The sequence below is a fragment of the Uloborus diversus genome, chromosome 2 (assembly GCF_026930045.1).
Source record: "Uloborus diversus isolate 005 chromosome 2, Udiv.v.3.1, whole genome shotgun sequence".
Classification (NCBI taxonomy): Eukaryota; Metazoa; Arthropoda; class Arachnida; order Araneae; family Uloboridae; genus Uloborus; species Uloborus diversus.
This window is the reverse complement of record NC_072732.1, coordinates 34,610,222-34,624,660: the sequence shown is the minus strand read 5'-3', so window position 1 is coordinate 34,624,660 and position 14,439 is coordinate 34,610,222. Positions and strand designations below refer to the sequence as shown.

General features: G+C 31.0%; 1 protein-coding gene across 1 annotated transcript in view; it reads right to left on the bottom strand.

Annotated features, from left to right (window-relative positions):
• The window catches only part of LOC129235203 (cell adhesion molecule DSCAML1-like), an 85,647-nt gene that overhangs the window by 38,669 nt on the left and 32,539 nt on the right, over positions 1–14,439 (bottom strand). The window contains exons 5-9 of the mRNA XM_054868909.1: positions 13,325–13,447; positions 13,040–13,225; positions 10,785–10,932; positions 8,914–9,062; positions 5,884–6,015 (exon numbers count right to left, since the gene is read on the bottom strand). Of these exons, the coding sequence (XP_054724884.1) occupies positions 5,884–6,015; positions 8,914–9,062; positions 10,785–10,932; positions 13,040–13,225; positions 13,325–13,447 (738 nt within the window). The remainder of the gene's footprint in view (positions 1–5,883; positions 6,016–8,913; positions 9,063–10,784; positions 10,933–13,039; positions 13,226–13,324; positions 13,448–14,439) is intronic.

The window sequence follows — 14,439 nt, the reverse complement described above, 5'->3', positions numbered from 1 at the left end:
ATATTAACTGCTTTGTTTAAAAGAGTCTGCTACTTTATTTGCTTGCTATTTATTTTTTGCGCATCTATTTCTTTAGATGAGCGAAGCATATTTTATTTTTGGAAGTCACCTAAAAATGTTAATAAGTTGTAATTGAAATAATTTACAATTTTAGCTTATTTTGAGAATATTGATCAGATACTAAAAAGTTGATATATGACAAAGCAAGCTCGTTTAGTTCTTTACGGAACTTCTTGTTTCAAATTCACAGTATTTCTCCGGCACTCATTTGATATAAAAGAACTAAGGCTGATAATCTAAATTTTACCTTGTGTCTTTAAATGTGGCCTTTCACAATTCACTAGTTATTAACATTTAGAAAAATAAGTTAATGTTTCCCTTTGAAAAAGATATCTATTAATTTGCAAGATTCGCTTTATAAATTTCATTCAGTTTATGCAATTTTATTTATAAATAATTATTGTTGATTGAAATTTCGTCGAAGGTTAAATGCAAATCCATAATCACTCTTCAGGTTAAGCACAGTTATTAATGACGTAACGATGTCAAATCAATGCAAATTATAAATTGCACTACAAGAGAAATATAACATGCGTGCAACAACTGACCTTGAGGGTCATTTCGTTACAGCTGGCATTGGATTTTGAAACAACTTTTTAAAGCATCTATTTGAACAGCCATGGTTCGTCAAAAGGTAAAAAAAATGAACTTCACGCACAAATCTGGGAAATTTGAGTTTTGCATGAGTGAGTAATTTAAACGACAATGAACCAAATGATAGACCACATCTATTGAAACGTAGATATACTTGAGCTCGACATTTCAAGGTGACTTTTATATCCAGCTTCCTTTTTCCTTGTGTCCCTTTGACGAGTGGGTTCGTTTTCTTTTTTACTTTTGTTCTAATTGCTATTCTACGAATGTATATTGATGGTAATTTTTCGTTTTCCTTTTAGAATGAGGGACTTTTTAAAAAACGAAACCCTCGTAAACAGGTGTCATTTGTGGTTTCTGCAACGAAGAATACACAACTCAAGTAATACCTGGCCATCAGTACTTTTGTAAACAACTAAGTGGGCATCTCATCAGTTGGATTGGAGATATTTATCGACTATTGCTTAGAAACCTTATTCTTCGCAGCCATTAAAAGAAAGCCGATATGAAATCCTTGATTGCCATTGTGCTTCTGTGTGTCTTGATTGGTACAGTTAATTGCCAAGATGAAAGAGGGAATTTCTGGGATCGGTTGAAACAGATGGTCAAGAAATTTATGGATGCGGCCAGGAATTTATGGAATGAGTTTAAAGAAGAAGTGTCTGCAAGAACTGAAGATATGCAAAGTTGGACGTCTGAAATGATGGACAGTTTTAAACGCAGTATGCGAGAATGGATAAATGGAAAAAATGATATTCCTGATAATGAGAGGGAAGATATGAGAACCTATGTTGAAAGACTAGAATTGCCTCCTCAGGAATAAAGCAGTGCGCTGTATAGGGACTGGAGTTAGTGTAAAATTTCAAGGCTTATATTTCACAGTAAAGTTACTGAGTTGAAGACGGATGGACAACTTTAAATTTGTGATTTTTGTGCTATTAATTACGAATCACAACTGAACGTAAGTACAAGAACTATCGTGGAACCAAATTCAAGATCAGTTTAGAAATTTTAAAATTTAGTTTTAAAAGAAAAATAGAGTGTTTGATTCGAAAAAGAACTTTTTTCAATTCCTGTAAGATATTTTTTGTGTGATATTTTTTTTAGAAAAGCGCATGAACGTTTCAGAGAAATAATCGTCAAAAAAGATAATGTTGTGTTTATATTTAGGACAATATTATAGAAAAAGTATGAAAGTTTGTTTTTCAATGATTTACATTTTACATTAGGATATATTAATTAACATGATAATACGTAAAACATTTTAATGTTTCTGTAGAAAAAAATATGTATGAATTAAAAACCAAAAATTTTCCTGAGCTCTGTATTTGCTCTTTATATTTTTGTCATACAGCATTTGACTATTTAAATTTAGAACAAAAATGTATCAGATATCATAAGTTATTGCCGTTAAATCTAATTTGAGTTGTGTATTAGTATTATGGTAATTTTTTCAATGCACAAAATTACCATACTCATGTTACCTGTTACTTGACTTGACATGTAACTAAACCTGTAACTTGACTTATTTGAAACTGTAAATGCTTAGATAAATCAATAGTTTTCATTATTGAAGAATAATTTCATTCCTATTCACACATTTAGTGTTTCTCAGTCCCATCACTAATACTGATTTTTAAAAAAATGAGATGAAAAACAAAAATAAGTATTCATTTTAGATAGTTAATTATTATTGCATGGAAATGATCATTTATTATATATCGTTTTACCTATGAGGAATGCAACGTTCGTATCTTGTTCAACATCCAAGATTTCTTTAGTATACAAGATAAAGTTAATTACAGTTGAATCCCTTTTTGATAATATCAAATCAACAACAAATGTTCTTAAATTAGTCTTACGCTTAACTATTATCATTAAGATCAATTTCATCGCAATGAGAAAGTTATTTAATGCTGAAATAATATTTATCTAGCGTGTATACTATTGATCTAGTATGTATGCAGTTATGTATGTATGTATGTATGTAGTTGGGATGGGACGTGAAAGGACGCCGTCTCTAAAGTAATTTGTTTTTTATTGTAAAAAAAAATGCAAACATAATGCGAATTAGTTTCAAAACACCATTTCTTTTAGTGAGTCCCCACAAACCTCATGATGAGTTTTCTCAAATATTTCTTCACAACAACTTTCTTTAGTATTCAGAAATTAGTCTGTAAATTAAATGTATTTCATAATGCTTTTTTAATTTCATTTCGGGCACAGATTTTCTTCACTCAAGATTTTTTTTTTTTTGACAACTAAGTTTCCTTTTTTAATTTTCTTTTAACTGAATTATAAACCCTACTTGCGTTAAAGTCTTCTTTAATTTGGTATGTGTTAACCTATTTATAAGAAACTACTCATTCATGTTATTCTAAACTTTTGAAGTAGTACATATATCGTGATAGATTTCTCTCTCTCTCTCTTTTTTTTGCACTGGAACTCGTTTATTAATTTATTTGTTTTTGAAATCAGATTTACTAATACACGAGTGAATAAGCTGGTTCAACCTAAAGTAATTGCATTTAGATTTGTTATGTCTTATCACCTCAAAATTTCTACGTATAAAGTCCAGCTTTTAGATAAAAGCTCAGTAATAAGGCAAAAAAATTACTAAATGTAAAAATAGAATTCTGCATACTACTAAGTTTAAATTGTATTTAATTAAATATTTTAGATACGTATTCGAAGCAACAGAAAAATTTGAATTAATAAGCTTCAAATATGTACCTTGTTATGGTGGATTAGTTATGTTACTTTGACTTTGAATAAATAAGTTTTTTTAGAAATTAATTACACTTTTGATGTCCAAAAATACGTAGCAATGTCATATCAGAAAAGAAGAAAAATTGTTGGAATTATCAATAGATTTTTAAAACAATAATTAATGTTGCATCACTTAGAGAAAGGAAGAATAGGTCATGTTTTAACATTCGTTCATTTGTGGCCCGTAATTTAGTAAATTGAAAATATTGCTTTATTTACTTTGACCTGTATCTGTGCCTCAAAGAAAGACTAACGTTAGACATTTTATTGCTACTCTGCAGGAGAGCGAAAAGACTTTCGCCTGGTGCCTATAAAAGTTGGGGCTCGCGCTCTTTTATGCTTGTAAAATATTTAAAAAGAATACTCGTTATAAAAGTATATGTAAATTATATTGTAATGAATCGATGCGGAATACGATTCTATTTAGAAAGCAGTAATAACTTAAAAACAGTCCTGTTTGGACTTTCAATAGTCTGGCTTAGAGGTACTAATATTATTGCTACAAATGTTAGCTGCAATTTAAAATCAAATATTTTTAAAGATCATGTGGAAGAAAATAATGAATATGAATGTAAATATTGACAACTTGTTCTAACATGCAACATGATGGGGCATGCTAGAGAATTGTGCGGTGATAGTTGCACCAAAATTGAACAAGATATAAAACAACTTATGAAATATTTAATTCTACAAACATGAAGTCCCAGACACGCCTTAACGTACTAGTATGATAGTTCTCAAGCTTTTAATTTTTGTAGGAAGTCATAAATTGACGATTCACATATGACATAGAAAAGCTGATTTTTCAGCACACCTATGAATGATACTAACGGGTTTTAGAGGCTGTAATAAGCGGCACTAAGGAGTGTGAACCATCACTTTCTTTTTTTAGAGAAAAAATGTTTTCACCGTTGAGAAATTTAAAAAAAAAGCAGTAAAAAAGCAGTAATAATAATAATAAGAAGAAGAAGAATAGCAATTTATTTTTCATCAGTTTTCATTGCTTATACGCTTCCGACCAAAATGTAAAAGGTGGGAAACAGAGTCTTCATCAACTCCTGTAGTGGAATTGCATTCAATATCTTCGTTCGTGTCACTTTCAGAGGAATAAATCCTTTTCTCTTTCATTTTTTACATTAAACAAAGCTGAGTAAGGGGGAGGGATTAGTTTTTTTTTTTTTTTTTTTGATGCAGCAATACAGAGAAAGGCTTTCTGATTTTTTTTTCTATTCGTTTTACATTTTCATAAATAACTTGATTTCTGATTGGTGTGTATGTTATTTGACACACAAAAAATGAAAAGTATCCAACATTACTTTCACTAAAAATTAATCGGATAAAATGTTCTTCTTTAATTCAAAAACTTAACTTTAATTCAAACTGGTGATTCTTGAAAAAAATTCAACTGATTTACGTCATCGAAACCTAGTAAATAACATTATTTCAAATGAGAGATTAAACAATTAATATTTATGCTCTACTCTTTCCAAAAAGCGATAATGGGCATGTTGAAAATACCCCTTATTGCCCTAAAAGCAGTGGCGGCTTGTGCCTTGAAAAAGTGAGGGGGCCAGATCATGGCTGCACTCGCCCCCCTCCCGGTTTTTAAGAAGAAAGATTTAAAAAAAAATTTTTTTTAATATTTAAACTTTCTTAAAATAATTATTTGTGTTAAAATATTTGTGTTAAATAGATAAAATTAAATTTATTTTAAACTCTAAATTATCATTATAGTACGCTAATTACTTGAAGACAAAAAGTCAAGAATGGAGCAAACGGTCTAACCTTGTGCAAATGAACCCTTCTTCAGTAACTGTGTGTTGTTAATTTTACATAGCCTGAACATTCCAGCTATGTAAAATAAACAGCATACAGGCAGTGTATCGGTCTCTGCGAATATTAAGGTTCAATGCGTTGGTGCTGACTGAGAAAAAAGAACAGATAATCCACGGCAGCGTGTAATCCATACATCATTAAGTGTACACTTTTTTAACAGATAATCCGTGGGTTATACGCAGGAAAATACTACAATTCATTTCTTTTTAAATTTCAAGCAAGTACGCACAAAAAAAAAGAAAAAAAGAAAAAATAGAAAATAAGTAAAAATACAAATTGTCTGAAAATATTGAGGGGGCCCAGGCACCCTCCAGCCCCTCCCACGAGCCGCCACTGCCTAAAAGTTTCAAAATGTCTCTTCAAAAGTGCGTCAACATAGCTGAGGCAATATGTAGATGCCATCAATCAAAAATAAGTCTGATTTTCAAGAAGTTAGTATAATAATAGTCCTTTTCATTAGCATCTTAAAAAAAAAAAGTTTATATCTCGTCTGCAAAATATATCGGAATTTAACTTTAGTTTTATTGAAATCTAGTAGAAACTCCTGTTATTCAGAAAATATATCTAGTTGAAATACATTTGATTTATTAGATTGAATTTGTAGAGAAAAGAAATTGAAAATACCTGCTTCCTCCTTGTAATACAAAATATATTGCGTAATTTGGCTGTTTCCGCTGTAGGGCGCAGTCCATCCTAACTTGGCATTTCTGCTTCCAAATTCTAATACTTTTAAATCCTGAGGTGCATCTGGTGGCTCTAAAATCAAAAGTAGTTGAAAGGTATGAAAACAATTGATATTTTAACGGGGAGAGGTACAATAGAAAATCATTTTTGAAAAAAAAAAGGGAAGAGAAATCAGTATAAGATAAAACGTTTTTATTTTCTTGCAAAAATTAAAAGGAAATTATTATTTATTATGTATACATTGAAAATACTTGAAATTTAACTGTACGTAAGTAAAAAATTAAAAAAATCTTAAAATTCAAAATTACATGCGTTTGAATTATTTAAAAAATATCTGATTACAAACATGACTCTACAGCAAAAATACTTAATGAGAATGCGAAAGATTTTTTCTTTCTCTCTTTTTTTTTAAACCTTTTATTTTTGAATGTCAAAAATAATCCAATTGAAAATCTGCTTCTGCAGATGAATTCCTTAACAATACAATATATTTTACTGTGAAACGCAGATTTAATTTTCAAATGTTCAAAAACTATCTGATTTTAAACTTGTTTGTGCATCTTAAATCATCCTCGGTATTGCAACACATGTTTTTAAAATGTAGAAAAATATCTGTTTGATAAACTTGCCTCTGTGTGTAGCTAAAGAAATTGTTAACAATATACTAGATTTAACAACGAAAAATATCTTTAAGTGAAATAGTTTTTAAAAAATACGAATCTTAAAGCCGCTGGAAACCCTAAGACTATAATAAATCATTGAAAACTCGTGGTGCTTTGAAATTTAAATAAGAGGGTATTCAACACTTATTTATTTAACTTGTCCGGTGAGAATTTGAATTTTTATTGAAAAAATTATTGCCCATAACATTTCTCATGTGGTATATAACAATAAGAAGAGGTGGGTTTACTCTTAGCCTGAATTTGGATAACTTTACAATTTTAAGTGTTTTTCTTAAGTTTTGTGACTGTAAATGCAATAAGACTGCTTTGTGGAGCTGTTAAAAATAGAAAAATTGTAGGTACATCAATATTAACATAAATGTGAACGACAGGTGTATATATTGATTGAGCTACTAATAGTTTTTTTCCCCTGCAAGGTTTAAAAAAAAAAAGTCAATTATCCAGAAATTGACGTCTATACATAATATCCCAAAAATCAGCATCAATTTCTAAGTATTAGTAACTACTTAGCTTCGACTAATACGTCCGTCAAATTTTTATTTCCCTTCATAAAATAAACGCTATTTTTTTGTTAAAGAAAACAGAAGTCTTAGTGAATTATTACCATCAAAGTTGGAGTTTTTTTAATTATTTCGGCATTGTGTTTTAATATGTAAGTCCGAAAATTCAGAAAAAATATAACTTAAAGGGAATCTACCGATTAAAAGCTTCATTAAAATGGAAAAAATGCAAAAAATGTGCAGTTACACTTAGCGTAACGAGCATTTCGTATAACGAGGAACTTGTATATTAAGAAAAAATATTCTTCTAGTTATGGTATTTCGGAATTAGCAAGTGACTAGTGTAAAGTGGGAGCATTTGGTGATAATTTTAATTTAGTTAATATCTGTCGCTTAAAAAAATACCTTTCCGGCAACTTAATTTATATTTTAATGAAATTTTTAAAACTGCTTAACGCTTGTCACGAAAGAAAATGCAACAAGGATATAGGAATAAAAGAACTAGAACTCAAAAGTCGAATTATTTTTAGAAGCGTTAAAAAGATAAAGCTGTCTTGCAATCGGTCAACAGCAAGTTTACACTGAACTTAAAAACAAGGACATGTTTAAGATGATTGACGTTTCAAAGCGAAAAAGAACTCTAACGCTAAAGCCATGTATTTGTAATGAAGTTAAATGGTCACAGTTAGAATTGAAGGAAAACAAATGCAGGGTGACAGAGTTAAATAAAACATAAAACCCTCATAGTGAGTAAAATCAAACGCATCAAGAACGCATACAAAATTTTTGCATCGGTGGTCTTCCCATCAGATACTAAGGCCAAATAATTACGATTTTTATCTTTTTATTCTTGTTTACTTATTCATTTAAAAAGAAAATGAACAAAAAGTTATCCTGAAATATGTAAAAAAAACAATACAATCTATTTAAAGATGTTTTCTTTCTTTTTGAAATCCGTCATTTATGAAATTAATCAGCTAATTGATTTAATAAGAAAGCTGATAGAAATCATTTTTGCATAGAGATTATTAATTGCGCATACAATAATCATCAACCTAGCAAATTTATAGCTGTGTTGAAACTATTTAACATTTCTAAGTGATTGTGGATTATTAATAAAAAGGTTACGAGAGCAAAGCACGAAAAATACAGTTAATTTCAGAAAAATACATTTAAGTTTAATCTTTTCTTCGGGAAGCAAAGTTGAATAAAAGAATGGGGTTGTTTCCTTCAGTCAATTGTAGTACTTTTAGTCACTGAAATTGATAGAATAAGCAAAAAAAAAAAAAACATGGACCCAGAAAATTCTTTCATTTTCCCAACAGTTATTTTTTAATTAAAGTTTGAAAATGTCCGATTTTTCAAACAAGGTGTGGTCTAGATGACGTCACAAATGCCACTTTTTGGCGCATCTTTGTACCGCGTTTCCACGTTATGATAATCAAGAAGCGAATAAAAATTGCGCTCTACGCTTGCTATCAACCATATCGTTGCCAATACACGTGAGTAAAGATGCGTTATAAATATTTTGCTCTGTGAATGGCAACACTGAATGGCATTTCATCTTTTGTGATGTCATCGGCAGAAGCGTTAAACGATGAAAGAGCACCGATTTAAGTAATTTTTTTTAAATATTAAACTTAAAGAAGTTATTTAAAAAATGGTTATATTCTATGTTTTTAAACATGCTCTTTCAGAAAAAAATACTTTTAAAATTTTGAAAACGAACCCATTCTAATGATCTTGTTTTTTTTTCTCAATAATTTGATGTCCACATTAAAACGTACCTTGCATGATAAGCTGCATATTGGTGTCATCTTGGCCAAAAGCATTCGATGCCATGCAAGTGTACAAAGCAGAATCTCTTCGATCCGCTCTTCTGATGACTAACTCAGAAGTTGTTCCTCCGCTCAAAACAGTTTCCGTCAATTCATACCTTAAATAAAAACAGACAGATAAATTTATGAATTTACAGTAAAACCTCATTTATCTGAACTAACTGGGATGAAAAGCAACCGGGTTAACAAAAATCCTGATAATCCGTGAAATATGGGGATTAACAACGCAAACTCTTAAATAGGCTGACATACCGCTCATTACGATAAAAAAAAATATTTTGTAGCAAAACTACATAGAATTGTTCACAAAATATTGGAAAATATCAAAACAATTTTTCACATAATTTCTTTTAAAAATTGTTTCTATGTCTTCTGTTTCAAGCACGTGTGTTGTTTCAATAAAGCACGATCATCCTAAGACTTCATCACTGTAGTTCAGCTGCAGTGGCGTTTGTTAGATTACCATAATTTACAGTACAATCTATGCAGGAGCTGTACATTTAATCAAACTACAATAAAGAGCCTTAAAAAAACATTTTTAAAGCTGCAAGTTTGAAATACGAATAATCCGTAAATCCGGATAAAGAAGCCCCGGAAAAAACGAGGCCCTACAAAACTTAATCCATAAGACTGACAGCAGCAGAAATCCCTCAAAAGTACAAACAGCAATCATTTGAAGTACAATGGGCAAAATGGGACGAGCTGGCTTTAAAACTAAACACTTCGTTTATAATGCCTTATGCAAAACTTAGATTTCGACAATAAACTGCGAAAATAAAATAAATTATGTCTAAAAATGAAAATGGTCAATAAAATACAGTAGTTTCCTTTTCATGTTTAAGAACTAAAAAAAGGGGTCTTTGGAGCTAAAACAGTTTATAATTTGTACTACACTGAAAATTCTGCGTGCTTGACACGTTTAAAATACTTTAACACAGAAAAAGTGTTCCGGTTGCGAGAATGTACTAAAAAATGTGTTCTGAATGTGCTTTATTAAAAAGAAAGTGTATGGAAAGGTGCTCCAAATCTCTTGCGCTCAGGATAGTTGTTGAATTTAAACTGGGAACATATTTGATTGAATGTCCGTTTGAGAATCGATTTGGGCACACTTGTAAAAACATTGTGTTCTTCCACAAGAATTATATTTAAGCAGCTTCCTCCAACTACCAATAGAATTTCTAAACATGATACTACTAGAAGTTGTGTTGTAATGAATCGCCAGTTGGAATCATGAATACTCTTACGTAAGGCTTATCTCTGGTAGAAGAATGGGCCTTAAACTATCCGGCGACTGGCATCTGCCAAGCAATATTGCTGTAAAAATCATTGCAAAAATTAAAAAAAACTGTAACATATTTGAAAAAATATGAGCGTTCCAAAAATATCCTAAACTGTGTGCTACAAAGTGTTAGAAAAGCGACGCTTGTCTGTGTCAACAAAACGTTCTCAAATGCGTAACCAAAAATGTAAAAAAAAAAAAAAAAATGTACTGAACTAAATAAAGTTTTTTTGAAAAATGTTCTTAGAAATGTTTTGAAATTTATGTTTCAAAACATTTCTAAGAACATTGAAATGTGTGTTTCAAAGTGTTCAAAAAGAGGGGACTAATTCCCTTTTTAAAAAAGGGTTCAAAAAGTATCTGAAAAATAGCAATCTATTTACTATTGTTCGACCGTATGATTCAATTAGGCAATAAATTACCTCATGGATTCAAGCCAATCTACCAATCAAAAACAAGTCAACAAGCAAATGAATGACGTAACTGTATAACAAGCAGATTAAGCTAAATTTACTCAAAAAGTAAAATAATAACTACATACCTGAGATCAGCATGTGGCTCAAAGCTTTGTTTGTCTTTTAACCACGAGATTTGGAGAGGTCGATCTCCGATGGCTTCACACACCAGCTTTGCGTCTTCTCCTTTGCGTACGGTCTCAGCTCGGAACTTGCTTTTGAAATGAGCAGCCACTTTACAAATACAAAATAACTTCGATTAATTTTTACTTCCTTTTACAAAAAAGGAAGTATTGTATTCGCGAAAAAAAATTCACTAAAAATTCGGCCTTAATTTCTATTTTGCTCACCCTCGAATTAATGTTGAGTTTTTTTTCAACCCGACCACACGCGAATAAGTGCCTAAGAACGTATAAAAACTCGAAGTATCCATTTTCACATTCCCCGAGTTAATTACAACGACTTTTCTCGTGACATCCGTATGTACGTATGTATGTATGTGCGTATGTGCGGATGTGCGTATGTATGTCGCATAACTCAAGAACGTATGTCCTAGAAAGTTGAAATTCGGCACGTAGACTCCTAGTGGGGTCTAGTTGTGCACCCCCCCCCCCCCCCCCTTTTGCTCGCATTCCGGTGTTTCCAAAGGGGTCTTTTGCCCCTTCTTTGGGGGTAAATCATTGTTAATTTCAATGTATTCTCAAGTGGTGCTATAATTTGGCGCACACTTGGCGATATATCGCCAGTTTTTGGTCGTCAAGTTTTGTTGCCATAACGACAAATTTGGCGATTTTTTTTTTTTTTAATTTTGTTTCAATTTGGCCACTGGTAATGATATTTAGAGACTAAACTATTGAATAAGATTAAAATTGTCAGTAATAGGAAAATGACATTAAAATTGGAGCAAAAGGAAGTCATGTGATGCGCACATCAGCTCATTGTTTTTTAATAGCATATTTGCTGCAGATATCCAAACAGTTTTTCAACCCTCTCGTCACCCTGAACCTTATTTGAAGCTCCTAATTCGAGAAGCATTTTTTGGTTAACAAATATCCGCATAGTTAATTTTCTTTCCTGAGTGACATTATTTATTACTGTAAAACAAACATGAACCTTTTAAAAAAGACTAGAAAAATTATCGTATCATTGTGCCACGGGAACAAAACCAACACTTGAACCGTGTTTATGGTAATCCGAAGACTTATGATGAATTATAGGAAATTGGTAGAAGTAAGTAACTTAGTAGAATTGGTAGAAGTAAGTAGTGTCTCAGTGCTTGCACTAGTTTCAAGCGTCCCCCCCTTTCACTTCACTTCAAGTAACTTAGTGAACCAATTGGTACTATTTGTCCGATGAGAAGAAACATTAACTCGTTATTTTAGCTTCTTAACAAACTTTTCGTTTCTTTCATTGTTTTTTCTTTTTGAAGAAATTAAATTTTTTTTTTTATTCGATCAACCCTGCATATTACGTAATTCCATATAAACTAAGCCAAAGCAAAAGATATTTCCTAAAGTAATGAAAAAGTTCGAAAAAAGTAGGAACGCACTGTAAAAACAATTCAGAAACGCTCCTGGAAAATAATGGGCAGCCCAATTTGTAGCTGTAACATATCTTGAAAAATTCAAAATTCACATGCTAAGCAATGATAATGCACTATTAAAGGAGAAATGATGATTTTTGCGACAAACTTGGGGTGAAAATATTTAAAGTGTTGCTTTACAAACTCCGAGGCACTATTATCATTAAATTGGAGTAAAAGGAAGTCATGTGATGCCAAACATTAGCTCGTTTTCAGTTCTTAGCAATAAGTACAAGCAGTTAGAAAACATTTTTTTTTAAATATTAGGCATACTGATGCCTATATTGTCCGTTTTGAGGAAAATTATGTTAATGTTTATATCCATAAAGAAACAAAATTTAGTGAAGAAAAAGATCAGGAAATTTTGATAAGTTTCTCTTGAAATAACTTTTGTCTGTTGATAACAAACAGATTGTTGATAACGCTTTTTCATCAGTTAAACTTTTGATAAAAATGAAATCACGATCTAGCGAATTTTTACTATCCTGCATAGGAATATGCGTGGTTGGCTTTATTGGTTCACATGGCCCTATTCAACGCACCCACTCTATGTATGAAAACCTGTCCCTAAAAAATTTGTGAAAAGTAATCGTTAATTAATGTAAAAAATATCGCATAAATGTTATCCATACATTTTAAATGAATAATATTTTTAAAGTTAACTGGTGAAAAAATCTCGATGACCGGTAAAATGGATCGGTGACGGTCCAATCAGTTGAGAACCGCTTTTCTAGAGAGACTACATTCAGTGAATCTTACCATGAACAGAAAGCTTGACGACTTTGCTTAGACCCTGCCCTATTCCATTCGTCGCTTGACATAGATAATGCCCCTCATCATCAGCCTCAACGTTATGGATAACCAGAGATCCGTTTTCAAAGACGTGTAAACGAGAGCTGCTGCTGATTGGTCGAAATTCAGATGCAACGTCACCTGCAAGAGAAACATCATTCCAATGATATTAATAACATAGTGAACTTTGCTTTAATAACTATTGAAACTATTACCTCAATATATGAATTTTAAAAGTGAAAGTTTACAGCATACCTTCTGATTTAGTCCAGCGAATACGAGGAATGGGAAATCCATCTGCTTGGCAGTCAACTACAGCTGATCGACTTTTAATTACACTGGTGTCTCCGGGTTCAATTCTCCACCGTGGAGGAACTATTTGAAAATACAGAAAAATATTTTAAAAACCGATATAAGTAAATAATATGACATTCGAAAATTCGGTAGTTCTATCAAAATATTCGATGTATTATTACTGAAAGTTAATTAGAAGTAAAAGAATAATTATGTTGTCAAACTGATTCATATTCCTGCAACTTATAATTTTTACTTGTGCAAAATAAATCTGTTGATGACGTTGTACAACAGGCTCAAGAGGGTTCTATTTTAATTTTAATATTATATATATATATATATATATATATATATATATATATATATATATATATATATATATATATATATATATATATATATATATAATCATCTTGTTTATCGTATTAAATGTCTTTCCTGAAATCTATGTTATATTGGACAAACTAGGAATTCTCTAAATATTCGTATCAACAATCACAGACATGATATACTTTCGTTCAAAAACAAAGAAGACAAAGAACTTCAGCATTTTCAATTTCACAGTTTTGATAAAATTTCTATTTCAATTCTAGGTTTTGAACACTCTCTGGAAAAGAGACTTTCACTAGAAACTCATTTTATTCTGCATTTCAAATCTATTTTCCCTTATGGGTTAAATTCCTCCCTTGATAATAAATTATATACAGCATACCATAACTCATCTAAAAATCTTTGTATTTATTCATTGTTTAGATTTGGAAATAATACAAGTACTTCTCGTTTTAATAGAGGATCAGGAAAATCCCCTCCTCGTTTCTGCATTTTTTCGCCCTTTGAAATTTTTAATAAGCTTGAAAATTCTTTTTGTCATTCTTATGACACTGAATATGTTCGGAAATTTCTTTTTGGTCTTAAACATAAATTTCTAAAAAAACTAAAAAATTTCCTTCCAAACTACCTTTCTAAAAATTCACACTTTGAATTTCTTTGTTATGATCTTCTGATCTAAAAAGTTGGTTCTACTCAACAACATCAAACTTACTACTGCACCTTTAGTTTTTTGCAAAAATCCT